Source organism: Callorhinchus milii, unplaced genomic scaffold (genome assembly GCF_018977255.1).
Source record: "Callorhinchus milii isolate IMCB2004 unplaced genomic scaffold, IMCB_Cmil_1.0 Scaffold4, whole genome shotgun sequence".
Lineage (NCBI taxonomy): Eukaryota > Metazoa > Chordata > Chondrichthyes > Chimaeriformes > Callorhinchidae > Callorhinchus > Callorhinchus milii.
Window position 1 is genome coordinate 32,150,261 of NW_024704745.1, and position 17,644 is coordinate 32,167,904.

The window sequence follows — 17,644 nt, forward strand, 5'->3', positions numbered from 1 at the left end:
ACTTTATTGAATTATAGAATCATTCACTCAATGTACATCATCCAGGCTGAGTAATTTAGATATGGGAAAATATCTGTGAAATATATTGATTGTATTATTGATTGAAAAGCCAATTGCTGTTGAACGCCAGTTCTACCATTTTAATCCTGACACATTTTGACATATGAGTCAACCATTGCTGCTGCTACTGCCTGGAGCCAGCTCAACATGACAGAGAGTGGTGGTAAGGGGGGGTGGAGGAGGCATAGAGGAATGGAAGGGAGAAGGAGTGGAGAGAGGGGGTGGTATGCTGAGTGAGGTTCGGGGCTGCCTTAAAAAAGTTAAAAACAAATGTTTTAACAAAAACCTTTGGATTGCAGAAATAAAAAATCTTGAATAAATAATTAATCCCTGCCTTTTGAAGAGCTTTACTTCAAGGTTGATTGAAACTTTAACCTCAGTCTCAATAAAAAAGCTTCAAATTTGCCAGACCTTGAATTTTTGCAACAGTACGTTGAATTATGCAGCAATCAGTCAATTATTCATCTCTCCCAGATCGAGATGGCAGTGCTTGAAAAGCATGCAGAAATGGCTTTACAGAATGCTTGCTATGCTGTGTCAACACATTTCACTCCAGATTGCTTACAAGACAAATTTTTGTTTTAACATTGATTCTATTATTTTCCTGCTGGTTTGTAATAAGGTATGTGTTACAGATCAATTGTAGTCTTTAGGTTTGTGGCTTGGATAAAGCAGTTACTTTATCATATCCCTGGATCTTTTATAAGGATTTTATTGGGTTAGTATACTTGACTGATTAATTTGTATTTGAGAAGCAAGCAAAAAATATTTTATTATGAGGAAATAAATATCTCGCTTGTAGCTACTCGTGTCCTTCAAGACTCTTATTATGCAATACAAATATATTAAAGGTTAAATGTAAATAGGCTTAGACCAATATTTGTCATGGACCTTCTTAATGTTGAACTTGTTTTGAAAGGCAAAGAGACTCATTTGAAATCCTTTCGTCTCAGCAATAGAAGAGATCAAACAGCTTGTTGACAAGGTGAATAATTCTTTGCTTTGTTCCTGAATGAAAAGCAGAAATAAAAACACAAATAACAGCATCATAAATACGGAAATGTACATAAATAAATCATGCAAATGCAAGCAGTTTGCTTGGCTGGCGGTACAATTATGGAAAAAATGCTTGTTTAACAAGAACTGAGGACTATGCCTTTATGCTGTTCTGCACTACAGTAATTCATCTCAGGAAAATAACATTTGAATGTACACAAATCCTGAGTGCATTGTTTTCCTGCCACTGCAAAAAGCTGACTTCTGTTGTTCTTTTGTCTATCTCAGTAACTAAATATTTTTTCAATGTCACAATATCATATAAACTGCCTCAATCTTAACCCACGTTGAACCAAATCTGCTTTCTTTGGACTTTTATCTGTTTTAAGATGATATTTTCTGGCAGGGGGCAATTTTGCATTTCAAAAGCTTATGTGATTGTGAAACAAAATGAAAAATGTTTAGTCATTTAAAAAAAATACAAAATGCAGATCCTGAGTAAGGCTGCAGGGGTTCAAAAGGGATAGATTTTCTTCAGTTATTAGCAATGGCTTGGAAAATACACTGAAAGGCTTTATTTTGCTAATCCTCTTAGTTTTTAATGAGCAACTGTTCAAAAAGTTCTGAGGAACAGCCTCTGGAACATGCAGAGCAAATAATAACATGTTTGTTGGACTTTTACTCAGTTGTCCATGGTAGGTTTACAGATGGCTTTGTTTCTCACTGAAGATCCTTTATTCTAAAGACCATTCTCAACAATAATTTATCTGCCTATGATTTCTAGCAGATTTTTGATTTTTTTTAAAGTACTTGCCCTCACATTAACAATCTTATGGGCTTCAATGTGAAAGCTTTCATTTGGTACTTGATTGTTAATATTGAATACCATCTTCAACTATAAGTGAATCCCACACAAAAATAAATCACCGCAGATCACTGTTAATACAATGTATCTTTTAAATAACGTTATCAGTGTTTGCTGGATTTTTCTATAACGTCACGGGGGAAAAAAAGTACATTTTGAGAGAAATCTGCTTCTGACAGGATCTAATGCAAACATTCGTCCTGTGGGATTGAACGTGATTCCTTTAATCAGACAAGTTATGTTGGAAACCTAATACACAGTACAGTATTGTGGAAAAAATCAGCCCACTTTCTGGAGCTCTGCCCCTCCAACTAACACCCTCCTTACTTTTTAAGCCCGCCTTACAACTTACCTCTTTGACTTTTTTTGGTCAGCTTTTTCTTCACCCCTCCCTTGGCTCAGGTGCCATCATGCTGTGTGAAGTGGTTGGAGATGTCCTCCCAAGCTACTCTGTAAATGTAAATTGTACTGTAGCTGCAATCCTGATTTGTTAAGCTAATTCAGACTTCTGGTTTGAATTATAATTTTCACAAACTTGAATTGATGTGTTCGTTGCAAATTGGGATTGTTTTCCTCTCAAGATTTTTTTTGACTTCGGCTGATTTTCGGGACTTGGAACTTAATAGTCGGCAACCAGAAACGTTGACTCTTGGTCAAAAATCTCGTGAATTAGGTCTTCCTGTCTGATTAAGAACAGAAGAAAATATAGAACCAATAAAGGGCATTCAAACTGCAACTTCTTCCACAGAACTGTGGAAAATCAACCTTAATGTTGGCATGTGGGATTCACTCTATCTGCCAATCCATTGAGGAAAATGATACATAAATAATCCCTGAATGCCAAAGGTAAACAGGCAAAACTCGGAAACTTTTTTGGGGTAAACTATGCAGTACATGTTTATGCCTACCATATATATTGTGCTGCAACTCTCTCACAGTCTTAGCCTTAAGACCGTGGTCTTACAATATAAGATTTTACTGAATTTGAAAAATACATAAGTTCAGTCTTAATTTGGAAGCTGATTTAGTGTTCTTAAAGTAGCGTATATCACTAAGCCATAGAAGTAATGATATGTGAGATGTGATTATATATCCACAAGTGTGATTGACAAAGTGATAAACAAGTGTCAAAGGTCACAAGTGGATCAAGGTAGGCCTTACCGAATAAGTGTTTGCCATATTGCAAGATGTATCCTAATGAGTGTGTCTGCATTGTTGGGGGTTACCGTTGTTCAAATAAAATGTTAAACCAAGATCCTGTCTGCCTGTTAAAGATCCTTTGGCATTATTTGAAAAAAGAAAGGAATTACTCTCAAGTGTCGTGGCCAACAATCCCCCAAATAAAATTGGTTATTCACTTCATGGCTGTTTGCAGATCATTGTTGTACACAAAATTGGCAACCACATTCACCTACAAAGATACACCATAGTCCTGTGAAGCGCTTTGAGACATCTTCCCAATAGGAAAGGCACTAAATCAAACACAAAGATTATTATGATACTAGTTGTATCTCTTCAACTGAAGAAAAATTGAAAGTAATAGCTGGAATGTGTAATCAATGAACAAGTGACAGAGACAGACACTAGCTCTATTTAAGACACAACTTGATGCGGTAATGAGAAGATGGGCATTCTGGATGAGATCAATGGACCAAAGGCCCTTCTTCATTCTTATCTCTCATGATATTGTGAAATACAGTATTGTAAAAGTTGCAACCAGGAAAAAAATTCCCAATTTATGGTGCAACTTTGTTGTAAAGTCATATCAGTTTCCAATGTTTAAGCCTAGCATGTACAAGCTAGATTCTCTCTTTGTTCTTAGTAATATAGTGAAGAGATGAAGCAAAATATATTCCCAATAATATGTCTCGTGCCACCACACTAATTATAAAGAAAAAGCAATTCCAATCTTAGTAAATTCATTATCTTTTTCTTCTTTACTCTATTTTTTCCTATTTAATCTTTCTTCTAGTTTTAGGAAATACTCTCGACATGTTCCTGGCACTATATAATAACAAAAGTGTATTGTATTGTGTTGCAATCTCCATGTCCTGCCTCTCCTTGTTCTCCCATGGTCCACAGTCACTTCCTTTCTTTTCTGTCATCAATTCTCCTGAGGGTTGAAATGTTCTATTAGTTTTAATACCCGATATCTAAAAATTTGAGATTGTGCAGAATTTTAGAAAATTTAGCAAATTCAGTGTTAATGTGGAAACTGGCTCTTTTTGAGAACTGACTTCTGAAAGAAGACTGAATCTGAGACTTTTGCAAAAAAAATGTCACGATTATAAAATTTTAGATAATGGTCTTAAGGGTCTGAGCAATAATAATAATAATGATGCATTCAATCCAGCACCTTACTGAAATAAGTCTCTTAAAGAATAAAATGAAGCACCTCAGAGAATATACTGTAAAATAGTGTTATTATGTATATTGTGGGTGAATGCCAATTTGGAGGCCAATTGAGACGTTTGGTTCCAGGATATGCTGATTCATAACTCACCAATTGTCTTCAAGAATAAATGCCAAGCAAATAAATACCAATTTAATTTAAACTGTTCAAGTACCCCTTGATGTATCAACAGGTTGAGCAATTTGGTGCTTGTGACAAACAAACCACTGCCTAATTTGGGCCTATTTAATTTGTTCAGCCTCAGGCAAGAGAAAGACTTGTACATCTCACTCATGAAGGGAAGTGCAATATCTAACCAACACTGTTTAATCTCCTTTATGTATTAGTACCTCAGCTGGGAGAGATGTCTCAACATAAATCAAAGAGCCATGAGAGGCTCCAACAGAAGGGAGCAATAAATACCAGTCACATGGAGATTTCAGACAATTTTATTAGCAGATTGTTGAAAAGAAAGAAAATTAAATACAATACAGTAAACGTGGTTCTCACATTTAAACCAGGCTCAAATAACTAAGCTACTATAGAAAAATCTCAGTTTCTTGCATTATGATGTAAAAACAGATTTTTTGTACAGATTTTGTACAACAAAATTCGTAATAACCTTTTTTTTTAGAAAACTTTAAATATATAGATAAAAATAGACAATTTTCGTATGTCCTAGTTGAAGATGTGTGTTGTGTTCCAAGGGCTTGCATAGAGCGCAAATGTGGTTATAATACAGAATACCGAAACATTAATATGTTCAATATGAAAAGCATATAAACAATAATGTGAAAATGTATTGTACTGAGAGTCTATGAACAGAGAACGTAATAAACATCAGAACTGGGGTAACAACCTACAATACAACTTCCTATGACTTTTGCTTAAAAACCTGCAACAGTATTCTGCAGCATTCTTTCGTTCGAGACACTTTAAGAGGTCTGGTCGATTCCTATTGTCGTTTACCCTTTTCACCTCTGTTTCAAAATGTAAAGTATTTGGCATTTCAGAGATCAACAAAAGATGACAGGCGGCGTTGTAATAAGTGTCGAAGTGCTAGCCCCGGCACTTCTTGTATTAACCAATAGTATGGGCCCCATTTATTTTGGCAAGATAAGGTTATATTAATTGTCTAAACGGTATTGTTGTTAATCCTTGAAATGCTTGTCACGGCATTTGTTGTGCTAACCTTTTGGGGAGAAGAAATTGTCCTTTTTATTAGTTGTCCGAGTTGTGACCTGCATTAAAACAAAGACTCTATGCAAGGAGCAGAGGAACAACAAATGCTCGGTGAGACTGTTTAAATGTTTCTTCTCTGAAAACAGAAGGATCACATGGAGAAGTTTTTTCTTACCCAAACGCACATCAATATAGACAGTAACCCTTTCAAGACCATCACAGCAATGACAAAACCAAGCTGCTCCCTTTGTCTCCCTATTGCCAGTTTTGAGATATCCTATCCTGCCTGACATGTCTGGGTGGGAGCATGCATCAGTGGAGAGGTGGCAACACTTGGTGATCCAACCACTGCCTTTGTTTCTCACACAGTTACAACCCACCCTCCTACATCTGGGTCTTTTTGGTTTTCAGACATTTGCTAAAAACGTCACCACCCAGTCATTGATCTTCATATCGAGTTACATGTTAACCTGGGATCTAGAAGCCAATATCTGTAACAGCAGTGACAAATACAACTCTGAGTCACAACTAGCAACTGTTTCCAGTAGCCTGTAGTGAGCCACACTAATCCGTAGGAACTCCACTCCAGCACATTCTAATTGTGGAGCAGAAGTCCCGCTGATTCATGAGAACCTCTTCAGGTTACTGTCCAGATTGCAATGTGAGACACCCAATGTTTATCAAATGTACATCCCTGGATCGGGGCCATTTTAAACTGGCCTTAGCTCATTTCAAATGTACAGACATATGTATTCGTAAACATATAAAACAGATTGCTAAACTCAGTCTGGCTCATCAAATTTACAATAACATCTAGCGTTTATTTTTCCTTCACTGGTGCACATCAGATGTTTAATCCTAGATTTGTGACCTGTTCCCTGGCAATTTGAGTCCAACAGTTCTTCTGTTCCCATGGTTTTAGAAATGACTTACAAAGAATTCCATTAGGATCCACCTGGATTGCCCAGTTCAATCCAAGACCCTCCGTTAAGAGGAGCCAACATAGCTATGAAGTTGAAAGAATCCCGAGGGCTTTGTGACACGCAGCAGCTCATCTGATCCAATGGGTTGAGTTATCTTAAATTCACAAATACTATGAATATGACAAGGTACAACTGGGGTTGGACTTGTTCTGCCCATGGCAGCAGCTACCTTCACAAGGACAGTCTTTTAAGGGTTACCATGGCAGTGAACAAAGGCAAAACTAACAGAAAAGGCTACACTACCCAATTAGCACTGTGTTGGAATTTACTTCCAATTATTTGTACAAAGGTGAACACCACAGTTTATCAAAGACAGTGATAATTACACATAACCATCCTTCCCTATTACACAGGGAGAATACAGACTTCAACTCACCACTCAGCTAGGTTCGTTTTCTCAACTGTTACATCAAGTTTTGTAAAGATCCTATTTTTAAACAGCGACACCTCAAGGTGACGTGAAAATAATAATTAAAAAAAATTGTAGCGTTTTGATCCGCCTGACTGCACTGCCACAAATCTTAATTAATATCATCAGTTCTGTATCAGAGAGCAGAGACAAGCTCTCCTCACGTGTGGCAGGCAGAGAGGACTTCCGACCTGTCATGCTGAATCTGCGGTGTTGCACGACAGACACCAAGGATCCTGTTCAGTAATACTGTGACTTGAGAACAAATATTTACATGCCTGCATGCTTAGTTAATGAGCTTTAAAACTAAAAATGCGGCTTCCGGAACAAACAGAATGACAAAACATAACAGCATCTAAATTTTGAAAGTACTGTATTTTTTTCTTCTAGTAATCTACTGCATACACATTATCTCCCTGTGTCATATTATATACACATGACCAGCAGCTTGGCTAAAAGAAGCAAACATTATTCACAAATCTCTGCCTGTGTGGAGCACATGAGTTTTTATACTTGTTGTGACTTTTGAAACAACTTACATTCACTTTTTTTTCCATTTTATTTAAATTCTGTATCCTAAAACTGAGAAATATTGTAATGCTGTGTTTAGCTTCTGTGTGCCTTGCCAGAATACTCAATTCAGCTCTCACTCTCTCCTCCTCCTGTTGAAGAAGCTCTCTCCTTCCATTTATCATCACATTAGTGTGACGTTACTTGATTTGCCAACATATCCAAATCTATAGTAAATTCCATCAAAATCAGGAAAGAAAAATCCAGAGCTTCCTTGCTGGTTTGAGTAGGGCAATAGCGTCAAAGTGAAAAACATTGTGTTTATTTTTCTTTAAAAAATGGGTTTGTTCACTTCTTCATTTCACTAACTGCTGATTATTTTTTTGCACGAGGTGCTCAGGACAGGACTGTCACAAATGGTCACACTTTCTTCCAGGAAACGAAGTACAGAGTCTAAGTCTGAGTCTCGGAATCCAACATGCCCATCAGCAATGAGTGCCTGAATGCAGTGGTAACTTGTGACACCGGTTGTGTTACTTCATATTCAGCAGCAGTGCCTGCTTGAGAGAGTTCTGCTGTAGAAATCAGTTGCTGGAGAGGAATGCTGTAGTAATACATTAAACATTTCATGGATGACAAAGTAACATAGATATGCAGACTGGGAGAAGCTACTTCAAAAACAGAGTTGTCTCCTTGTTCCAGGAGGCCCTTTTTTAAAAAATCTTTTAAACTTTTTTTTTCGTCCTAAGTGTCTTTTTGCATCACGTGGTTTCTTTCTGAACACTTGGTTCAGTACATGACCGAAGTTTTCAGGTACAGTCTTCCATCTGGGGGAAGGAAATAAAAGCAAAGATCAGTGACCTGGACAGCTGAGTAGCATGAATAAGGCACAAAGCTGGTTGTAGAGGTTTAAAAGTGTCACTAATATCTGGGCTTTAATGCGCACTTGGGGTAAGACACTGGCACATTCCCACACCTGTCTTTCTCCCTTGAAATAGTACAAGTCATAGGTGGAACGTGTCCTAGTTTTATTGTCACTACTTGGTAAAAATCCAAGTCTCTATGCCTGAAGATGTCAGCTTCTGGAATGAATTGAATTTGTTCCAGACGTACTCTTACTGAGTCAAATCCATACTGGGTGAGTTGTAAATGTAAGGCACAATGTAAAGATGCTTCAAGAACCTGCACTACCTGACTAACATGTAGAGAGTGGAAGCATTTTCTTTCCATCAATGGATTCATTTTGTTAATGCATCAAAGATGCTAAGTTGCACATTGCATTCTGAAAACATGCCTCCTCCAAAGCAGTAACTGCTGGCTATAAAGGCTAATTTTCCCCTAATGCAGGGCAGATTTTCAGCCCTTCAAAGGTTGAATATTAAGCAGAAAAAGAAATTTAAATCGAAGATTACAATATGAAAGGAGTGTGTTTTTAAATTTACAAATAATGTAGATTTCCAATGGCTGCATATTAAATAAACTCTGTGCTCTGACCAGGGGCTAAATGGAGGAAACATGCAATTGATCCCAGCTGCAGCATTTCCTGACTTTATTGACTGTCTTAAAACTAGTGTCCCACAACTCCCCTATAATTAAATGTCTCTGACCCAAAGGTAGAAGCGCTACCTGTTCATGCATTAATCGTCCTCTTGGATTCCTTGTGAAGTTATTTTAAGTTCTCCCTGTGAGGAAGAGGCCATTTAGCATCAAGTCCCTCATGTCCTGTGATTAGGAACTATGGGTGAAGTCACTGAGGAAGTGATACTCCAATTATTGGTAAACATACTGACTGGTGAGTGATGCTTCAAATTCTAATCTGCTCACATCTGAGTCCCACTAACAGTGGATTTTAATATACAGTATGGCTCACTGTGCCAACAGAAAATAACCTCTGTGTTAATTAGATTCCTTTGTATTTTATACTCATTTGATACCTGATGTGACAAAATTGCTATTTTTGACCAATACGTCAGGAAGGAGTAGTCAGTAGGTTTCCTAGTTTCTCATCTGCTATTTAAAATATTTGATATACAGTTTTTTAAAAAAAGACAAGAAGGCTGCCCTCTAGGATATTTTGCTTTTGGGATGGATGAAAACCTTTTTTCCTCTCAAAAAAACATCACAAATTTATTAAATTGACTTAAATATGTCACCAAGTGTGGTGCGTGTGCCAATATAAATAAAAGCTGTGGGAGCCACCAAAATATTAAAGTTCACCTAGTCCTTTCATTTAATTGGAGCACACTGCAGGTGTTGGACAACAATAGCACTTATAATGGGAAAGAAGCATAGAACAAAACATTCACTGGTGTTAGTGGATAGCACGCATTACATCCCATGCATTGCTTCCCCCTCCCCTTCCATGAAGCCTGTACAGATCCCTAGCTCCAATAGCAAAAGATACATGTAAAAAATACACAGAAAGTGCTTGTAATGATTGTTTTAAGCTGTACCTGCAGGAACATACCCACACAAAGAAAGTTTGTCAACTTTGGCAGTTTCAAATTCAACTGCATGCTCATTTACACCACTCAAACATATTTAGTTACACTGTTGACATTAGGAAGAGGCTGTGTATTAGAAAGATTAGCATTTTGTGTTGACTCCTTTCAGCTTTTGCCTGAGCAACTTCACAAATTCTGAGAATAAACACCATACAGGCCCTAGATTTGCCTTTTTATTACATTTTATGACCAATTCTCACACTTCTCTTACCCAAATCCGTTTATTTCTGGTTTCATTATAGCTTTCTTTAAAACTTCCTTTTTTGTTTTGTTTCTTTTGATCAGTACAAAAAATCAATCAGTCCATCTGTGGAAGGACTTCATGTCAAAATCTCTCTATGATAAAACATACACTAAATGTCTCCAAATTACCAGCCAAGCTTCGATACAGCAATAGGAATACAAATTACATCTGGTCAGAGATAGTGGGAAAACGCAACTCAACCACAATTCCTTCCTCTCTCGCCATAGCATGTTTCAAAGATTTATTTTTGACACATTCATAGACAGAGGAAATCCATTTAGGTAATTATGTATGACCTGACATTATATAAGATACTGACATTCTTGGTAACAGCCCTTAGGCTTAATGGCCAAATAAATTTAAACCCCCGAAATATAGTCCAAAAATGAATTGCGCTGTTTCAGTTTAGTTGGTAAATATCCATGTAGTTGCCTATTTTGAATCATTGAAAGATGGTCTATCACGTTTTTAGGAAAATGTACACTGAACAAGGAGGGGATCTGATGGCATTATTTACGGCTTCATCAGAACACCTTGACTGCAGCTCCCAATCGTCAATGCTTCTCGATCAGTCTTACTGTTTCACCTCTCGAATTCCATTCCACAGAAACGGTTTTATTTGTGTCATGCAGTATTTGAATATTTCAGACAGTGTGACAGAAATGTGTTTGCTGATAAATCCGTAATACAGTCTATTCCAGAATGGAGAAGTTTAATCTACTGTTGCCGGTTGCTTTATAAAAGCTAATACATCCTCCATCAGGATGTTTCCCTAATGCTCCTAACAGATGGATGAATTACTTACTATACCTTTAAGTTGTCAAGTGTAAAATATATCCCACCTACCGAGGCTTGAACAGATAAGCTCCCAACATAGCTTTTTACATTATGATTTCAGTTGTATCCAGGTTTACAGCCAGAGCATAGCGATTAGCTTAAAATTAGAGCAAAACACCCAATAAGATGCATTTCCTGTTAGGAAGCAACCAAATGGGTCCTTTGTGACAGCTATTTTCTCTCCAGTAATTCTTTCCCCCAAACAATTCTCTAACACCTCAAATGGAAGAGCTGCTTTATCCATTTATATGAGTTGTACGTGCAAGACTGAGTGCACGTAATATCCCTCAAACTGCATGTGTTTAAAATATCTTTAAGCACAACTTGGCTACTTTCGATATCTCTATTTATTTCTAAACAATACTGCATCAAAGAAAAAAAACACATTCATTTCACAATCAGTACTTAACCTGCTGTCCCAGAACTTATTTTTTGATACAGGAACACAACAGAAATCGCTAACAAACAAGCAGTCTCATGTTTCACCGGGCCTTTGATAAAGCAGCCGGGAGAAGTCAAAATAAAGAGCAAACATCTGGAAACACATGGCGATGAATTGCTACAAATTCCTGAATCCTTTTTATTTACATTATTTAAAACAGGAAACATCTCATTAGGGATGAGGGCTTTTTTTCTTTCTAATTTTTGTATGATTTGTTTTGTTTTTAATTGTTTAGATCATTAGGAGTTTTAGATAGAAGCAGAAACAGGAAGGATGTTCATGGGAACATAGGGGAATCCAAGCAGGAAGCTGGGACGAAGGGGAATTTGATTTTCAGCATGGGAAAAGATTTGGCGATGAATCTTATATCATAGAAGGGACCCACCCCAACATGGTTTTGTCACCCTGAAGAGCACGTAATAATAAAACTAAAACGCAAATTTATAAATAGATGGTGTTACTTAGCGCTCAAAAAACAGTGCAGATGGAGAGCAGTCCCAGCTTTTAGTAATCCCTCCTGCTGCCTTGTGAACTTGGCTACTGCCTGTGTCTTGTGTCAACAGAACGACTACAATTCCAGGAAAAGACAACACCAGAACTAATTGGAGCAGTTTACCATAAATCTCCAAGGCATTATGTTCTTGTGCTTTCTATTCATGTAGTAGTACAGAATGCTATGCAAAAATCATTAAAGGATGAGGTAATTGTTAAAAATAAAATGCTCTGTGACCTAGCAATGTGCATTTCAGCAATGTGTTGTGCTATGTAAATGGTTCTTTGGATGACTGTCCTGAAAGGTTGCTTCTATCTGTTATTTTTAATTACAAATACTACTGACAGGATCCTTGTGTCACGTGAGTGCATTACTGTCAGAAAATCAGTTTATTAGCTATCAGTTGACTTGATGCTGCGAAAATTGTTTTCTTCACAGGAGTAAATCGTAAGAAACACTCAGCTATTCAGTCTGTTTCTTCCATTGTAGAAAAGGAATGATCCTTAAAAAATCCTTAGGAAGAATTAAGTGAAACATTTTTTTTAAAAAAATGAAAATTAAATAGGGAACTTGGAATCGAGAAAGCTTCAATTTGCAGAAAGCTTGATGGAAAATAAGATGCAGCTTACTGTATAAAGAAAGCCTTTGCTAAACAGTGTTAGTTTTAATGTTATTAAAGAACTGGTTATGTATTCAAATGCATGTTTGAAAGTTCTCGAATGGATCAGCTTTGAGCAGGAATCGATCCTCACCACTGTATTTACTACAAGGGAGCTGGTCTGTTGGGATCCAGCCAGCCTAAATAGTTTCAAGATAATGTGATTCGGTTTATAAACATGATTCAGAAACTGGATATGAATGTTGTGTCCGTGTGAAGTTTTCAACTGAGGCTTTGTCATTCCTCGTAAATGCATTAAAGAAACAATTCAAAGTACGTACATGGTTTCATTTATCTGATCCAATTTTTTCTGAAGTATGAATTGGTTTTGCAGTTTTCGGTAACTCTTGTAATTGAGTACGTAAGTGATTAATGGAACTAAGCCCTCATTTAAGCAACAAAGGAAGGAGACTGTCATTTCAGTCGAACTGCACACCGGAGTCTTAACACAATAGTCACTTTTACAAACCAAAGAAGGCATTCATTGACACGCGGGCAAACTATCACAATGCAGGAATTCAGCACAAAGATTGGATTGTTTGAATAGTTCAAAACACCTGCGTGTTCAAATCTGTAATATTTCAGCTTGTCATTGTTTCAGTGATACTGTGCAATAAGCTTTTAGCTTATTGTTCTGGTGAGAGAACTGCAAGTTCTTTTCTTATTCAAGCATGATTTTCCACTCAGGAAAAAAAAGACAGATTAAGATCTGCTAAATATGTATAGGGACTAAGGCTAGCACCTCAAGCTCCCATGACTGCCAGGAGTAGCCAACACTTGAATCTGTCAGCCACTTGTGAACTGTGTTTTTTCACATCTCAGCCGAGCTGCTCACTGCAATCAGAGTCCCACCTTAGGATACTTTGCCCTTGCCTTACTCAAGTGTCAGTTTGGTTCAGTTGACAGCACTATCACCTCTGGCTCAGAAGATTGTGGATTTAAATCCTGCATTGAACCATTGAGCTCATCACCTAGAACAACAGTCCAGCATATGACCGGGGGAGTACTGCATTGGTGAGATGCTGTCCTTCAAATGATACTTTAAACTGAGGTCCCATCCCATCTTCAGATGGATAATAAAAATCCTATGATGCTATTTGAAAATAGGCCCGACTAATCATCCTCCAGATAACTTGTTCATTCACCTCATGTCTGGTTGTGGGGCCTTGGTATGCACAAAATAGCTGCTGCATTTGGCAGAAATGACTGTAAAATGTGTCATTGTGATAAAGTGCTATAAAAACACAGGTTCTCTCTCTTCTTTGCACTCACCACAAGTTTCCATTCTGGGTTGCCAAGTTTTTGGTGTCCACGACCAATCTGCCCATTGTTCTGGATGGCAATGATTATAATCAGGAAAGAAGCAGAATGGAGAGAAAAAAATCATGTTTTTCCTTCCAATTTTCTGCCTTAGTTTCCTAGAATCACTAGTATAGACCTAATATAATCTGTTCTATAGTTTCCATTGACTCCAGACATTTTCTACTTCCTAGTTTAGGTGGTCATTTTTTATCTGATAGCCATATAGACACCTGGAAAAAAACATTGGGGCATGTCATCATGGGCTGGAACTTTGTGTACAGGACATGAATTATTTGTCTCAGTGCCTCAAAAAGTTATGACAACAATGATTTCCTATTTCAATCACAATTTTGTGATCGCCTAAAAATACAGTCTTCATAGTAAAACCCTATGAACTGCTTTGAGCAACCCTGACAATCTGATGCTGTATCAATTATAATTTTAATTATATTATAATTATAAATAAAACAGGAAACAACAATGGTGGCAAACCGATAACCAGGAAATCAGCTTTTTATTTTACACTGCAAACTAAAATGGCCAACTTCTGGGCCATCAGACCTTGACCGAATTTAAGCCTATGGCAAATCACAGAAAATTCTCACATTTAGTATTAATTTGGTAGTTGGTGCTTTTTAAAAACTGCAGGAAATGAGATTCTACATTAAGTTAAGAATTTTCCATAAGCTTACCCAACCTCACATTTTAAGGCAAAATGGTTTAAAATGTTGGGAATTGATGGAGAAACCAAAAGGAAACTCTACTTTCAGGGAGGTGTGTCAATGATGCAAAATGCGATGTTTCATAACATCGAATCTGTCAAGTAACATTGGGATTTCAATCAATAATTATGGCCTGGTTTGGGGGCTGAACCCACTGCTCCCCTGAGCCAGGCGAGTCCACAGTATTCCAGGGCACTGCTGATGACAGCACAGCCAGCCTGACTCATCAGCGAGACCTGGAAGGGCAGACCAGTCACTGCGTGCAGTGATTCATCCTGCTCAGCTCTCATTAACCCTTCAAGCCAAAGTCATAACAGGTAGGATGGTCCTAGCCCCTATAACAACAACTTGTATTTATATAGGGTCCCAGAGCACGACAAGCAACAGGAAAGCTTGCCAGGAAGTGCTCTCAATGAGAAGCTATGCTGGTTTAGGTGGGACACATGGAATTCTCATGTTGATTCGGATACTCTTAAGCATGGTGATGAGTTTCCGCTTATGTCAGACACAAGGCTGACATAAAGCCTTATCAGCAACAGATTTGACTCTGCTAAAATCAAGTCCTTGAGGTGATGTTCCCTCCTTAGGAATACTGCAAAAGGAATTTATTTCACTCCAGTTTAAATTTGTGGAATTCTTTTCTTCTCCATTCACTTCATTGCTATTTCTGGTACATTGCTGTGTGCAAATTGGCTGCTGTATTTGCTTACAAAATATACAGTCACTACATTTTACAGTCTGTAAAACGATTTAAGACGTCCTCCCGACATGAATGGCATTATGACAAATGCAAGGATTATTATTATTACTAGGAAGATGTCCATATAATTCACCATCAAAAATGCTATACATAAGTATTTATGTAGGAGTCCTGTAGCTCAGTGGTTAGAGCACTCGCTTTGCAAGTGAGCACTCGCTTTGCAAGCGAGAGACCTGAGTTCAATTCCAGACAGGGCGAAACCTTGGGCAAGTTTCCTTACTCCACACAGAGCCTAATAATAATCCCTCCAAACCCCAAAACAATAATAAATTGGTCATTTTCAATCTACGACTGTTTGTGGGACATTGCTGTGCGCAATTGGCTGCCGCGTTCGCCCACAAATATACAGTCAATTCACTTTACAGTGTGTTCTGTGAAGCGCTTTGGGACATCCTCCCGACGTGAAAAGCGCTATATCAAATGCAAGGATTATTATTATTATTATTATTTAAGAATGCAATGATAGAGGGACTCGATTACTAGCGTAGTGAACAAAATGTATAATTTTTTGTTGGATTTTGTCATATTTAATATTCTCTTCTGTCGTAACACAAGTTGTTCCTGAATCAAATTGCAATACTATTCTATATTTTGACTTTGTTGAGGTCGGTGCTGGTTGTCTGAGGAAAATATTGCCTTAGAGTCTTGAGGAACTATGAACGAGAATTACTTTAGAAGTTTTTATTTTGCTGTATATTGTTTTTATGTTTATAGCCTCATCTCCAGATGTTAGGTGTGAAAGCTAGTTTTGGCTTGGTTACATACTTCAATGACCAGAAGGTGTGCTTTTGTGTAGAATTATTAGTTTCCCCAAGTTTTAATTCCCTGAATCGTTATCCTCCCAAAGGTGGAGCGCTCCACAGCCACACATTACTTCAATCAGAATTTCTAATGTTAAATTATTTAATCTGTGTTAACACCACAGTTCTTCACACAAAAAAAATCTTATTAAAGCATCAAGATAAATGCAATTGCGTTATATTCCTGTACTGAGTATCGATTGAAAAGCATCCAATTCACAAGCTCTTTTCTTCACAGATGGGAAAGTTCAAAATGCATCCGAGTTGAAAAGAAAGCAGCTCATTCTGGAATTCAGTTGAACACCATTTTGTTCAAAGTTAAAGGAGAAAGGAGTTGAAGCCGCATTGTTCCCAGATGCCAACTCTGCAGCACATTATCATTAACATACATTGGCTACTCTCACTAGTGTATGTGTTTGTTTGAAGAAAGGAAAATTACCAGCATTGAATATTTTACTGCACCCTGGAAAAGGCCAATCCACTCATTTGTAAATGTCATCATCATCCACAGTTTGTAAGCCACACTAAAAAACAGCTTGAATCATTGCAGGATCTTATTCAGGGAAGATTTTAATACCTTTTCAGTAGTTTAAAAAATGGTCTGTAGAAGCTAATCAAAAGGAATTCTTGCAGTGTTCAAAGTATTTTTTGAAAATTAATTGTTTGTAACAGCAATTCTATTGCTATTTAATTAGGCAAATCCAATTCTTTGCTGCAGTTCGCTTAGCTTTCCTACCAACATTTTCCAATAAACTTCAAGCTGTGCGTTATGTAACAAGGGAAAAATTTAGTGGTAGGTGGGTACATTGAGAACCAACACTACAATTTCTCAATAGACAGAAACACATGCTACATGGTTCCCATATGTCTTGGTAGAAATACTGTATATGAACAAATGTACACATAATATTAACATCATAAAAAACTACTTTGGAATTTCACATATTCTAGAGATAAAAGGACGGAGAAAAAGATTTTCCTAAAAATGGGCCACTGAAAGCTGTGAACATTCTTTTAAGGAAGGATAAATATTCAATTAGATGTTGAATAAAACAAAGAAATGGTTTTGGCTTCTTTCAGCATAAAATACCTTTGAAAGATTAATTAATACATGCAAATTAGGCTCATGCAAATATTTTATGAAGACAATTAGGGGAGGCATTAATTACTGCCTTTTTTGCTTCAATGAGATTTATATTTTTTCCTATGCTGTTTAACTGTTTAAGTGATGGATCCTCTTATAAGAGCATAAACAGACCTAGCAATGCCTTTAATACACAGGTAAAAAAAAACTTTGCTATAATAATATTAACGTATATAATGTATGTCAATTTTAGGCATAGTAGTTGATATCAACAGAATTTGCCGATGCACGGGGCTAGCAATTAGGAGCCTGGATGTGAATTTGAGCTCATTCTTGGAAATGATTCAACTTCTGCAAAAGCAATTAATTTGCTTTGCCTGTGCTAATATAGTGGAATTATA

The 17,644-nt window shown here is 37.2% G+C and overlaps 1 protein-coding gene across 1 annotated transcript in view; it reads right to left on the minus strand.

Moving 5' to 3' along the window:
• Window positions 1–4,752: 4,752 nt before the first annotated feature.
• The window catches only part of dachd (dachshund d), a 315,047-nt gene continuing 302,155 nt past the window's right edge, over window positions 4,753–17,644 (minus strand). Inside the window, exon 11 of the mRNA XM_007890728.2 lies at window positions 4,753–8,224. Coding sequence (XP_007888919.2) covers window positions 8,187–8,224 — 38 coding nt within the window. The 3' untranslated portion in view covers window positions 4,753–8,186. The remainder of the gene's footprint in view (window positions 8,225–17,644) is intronic.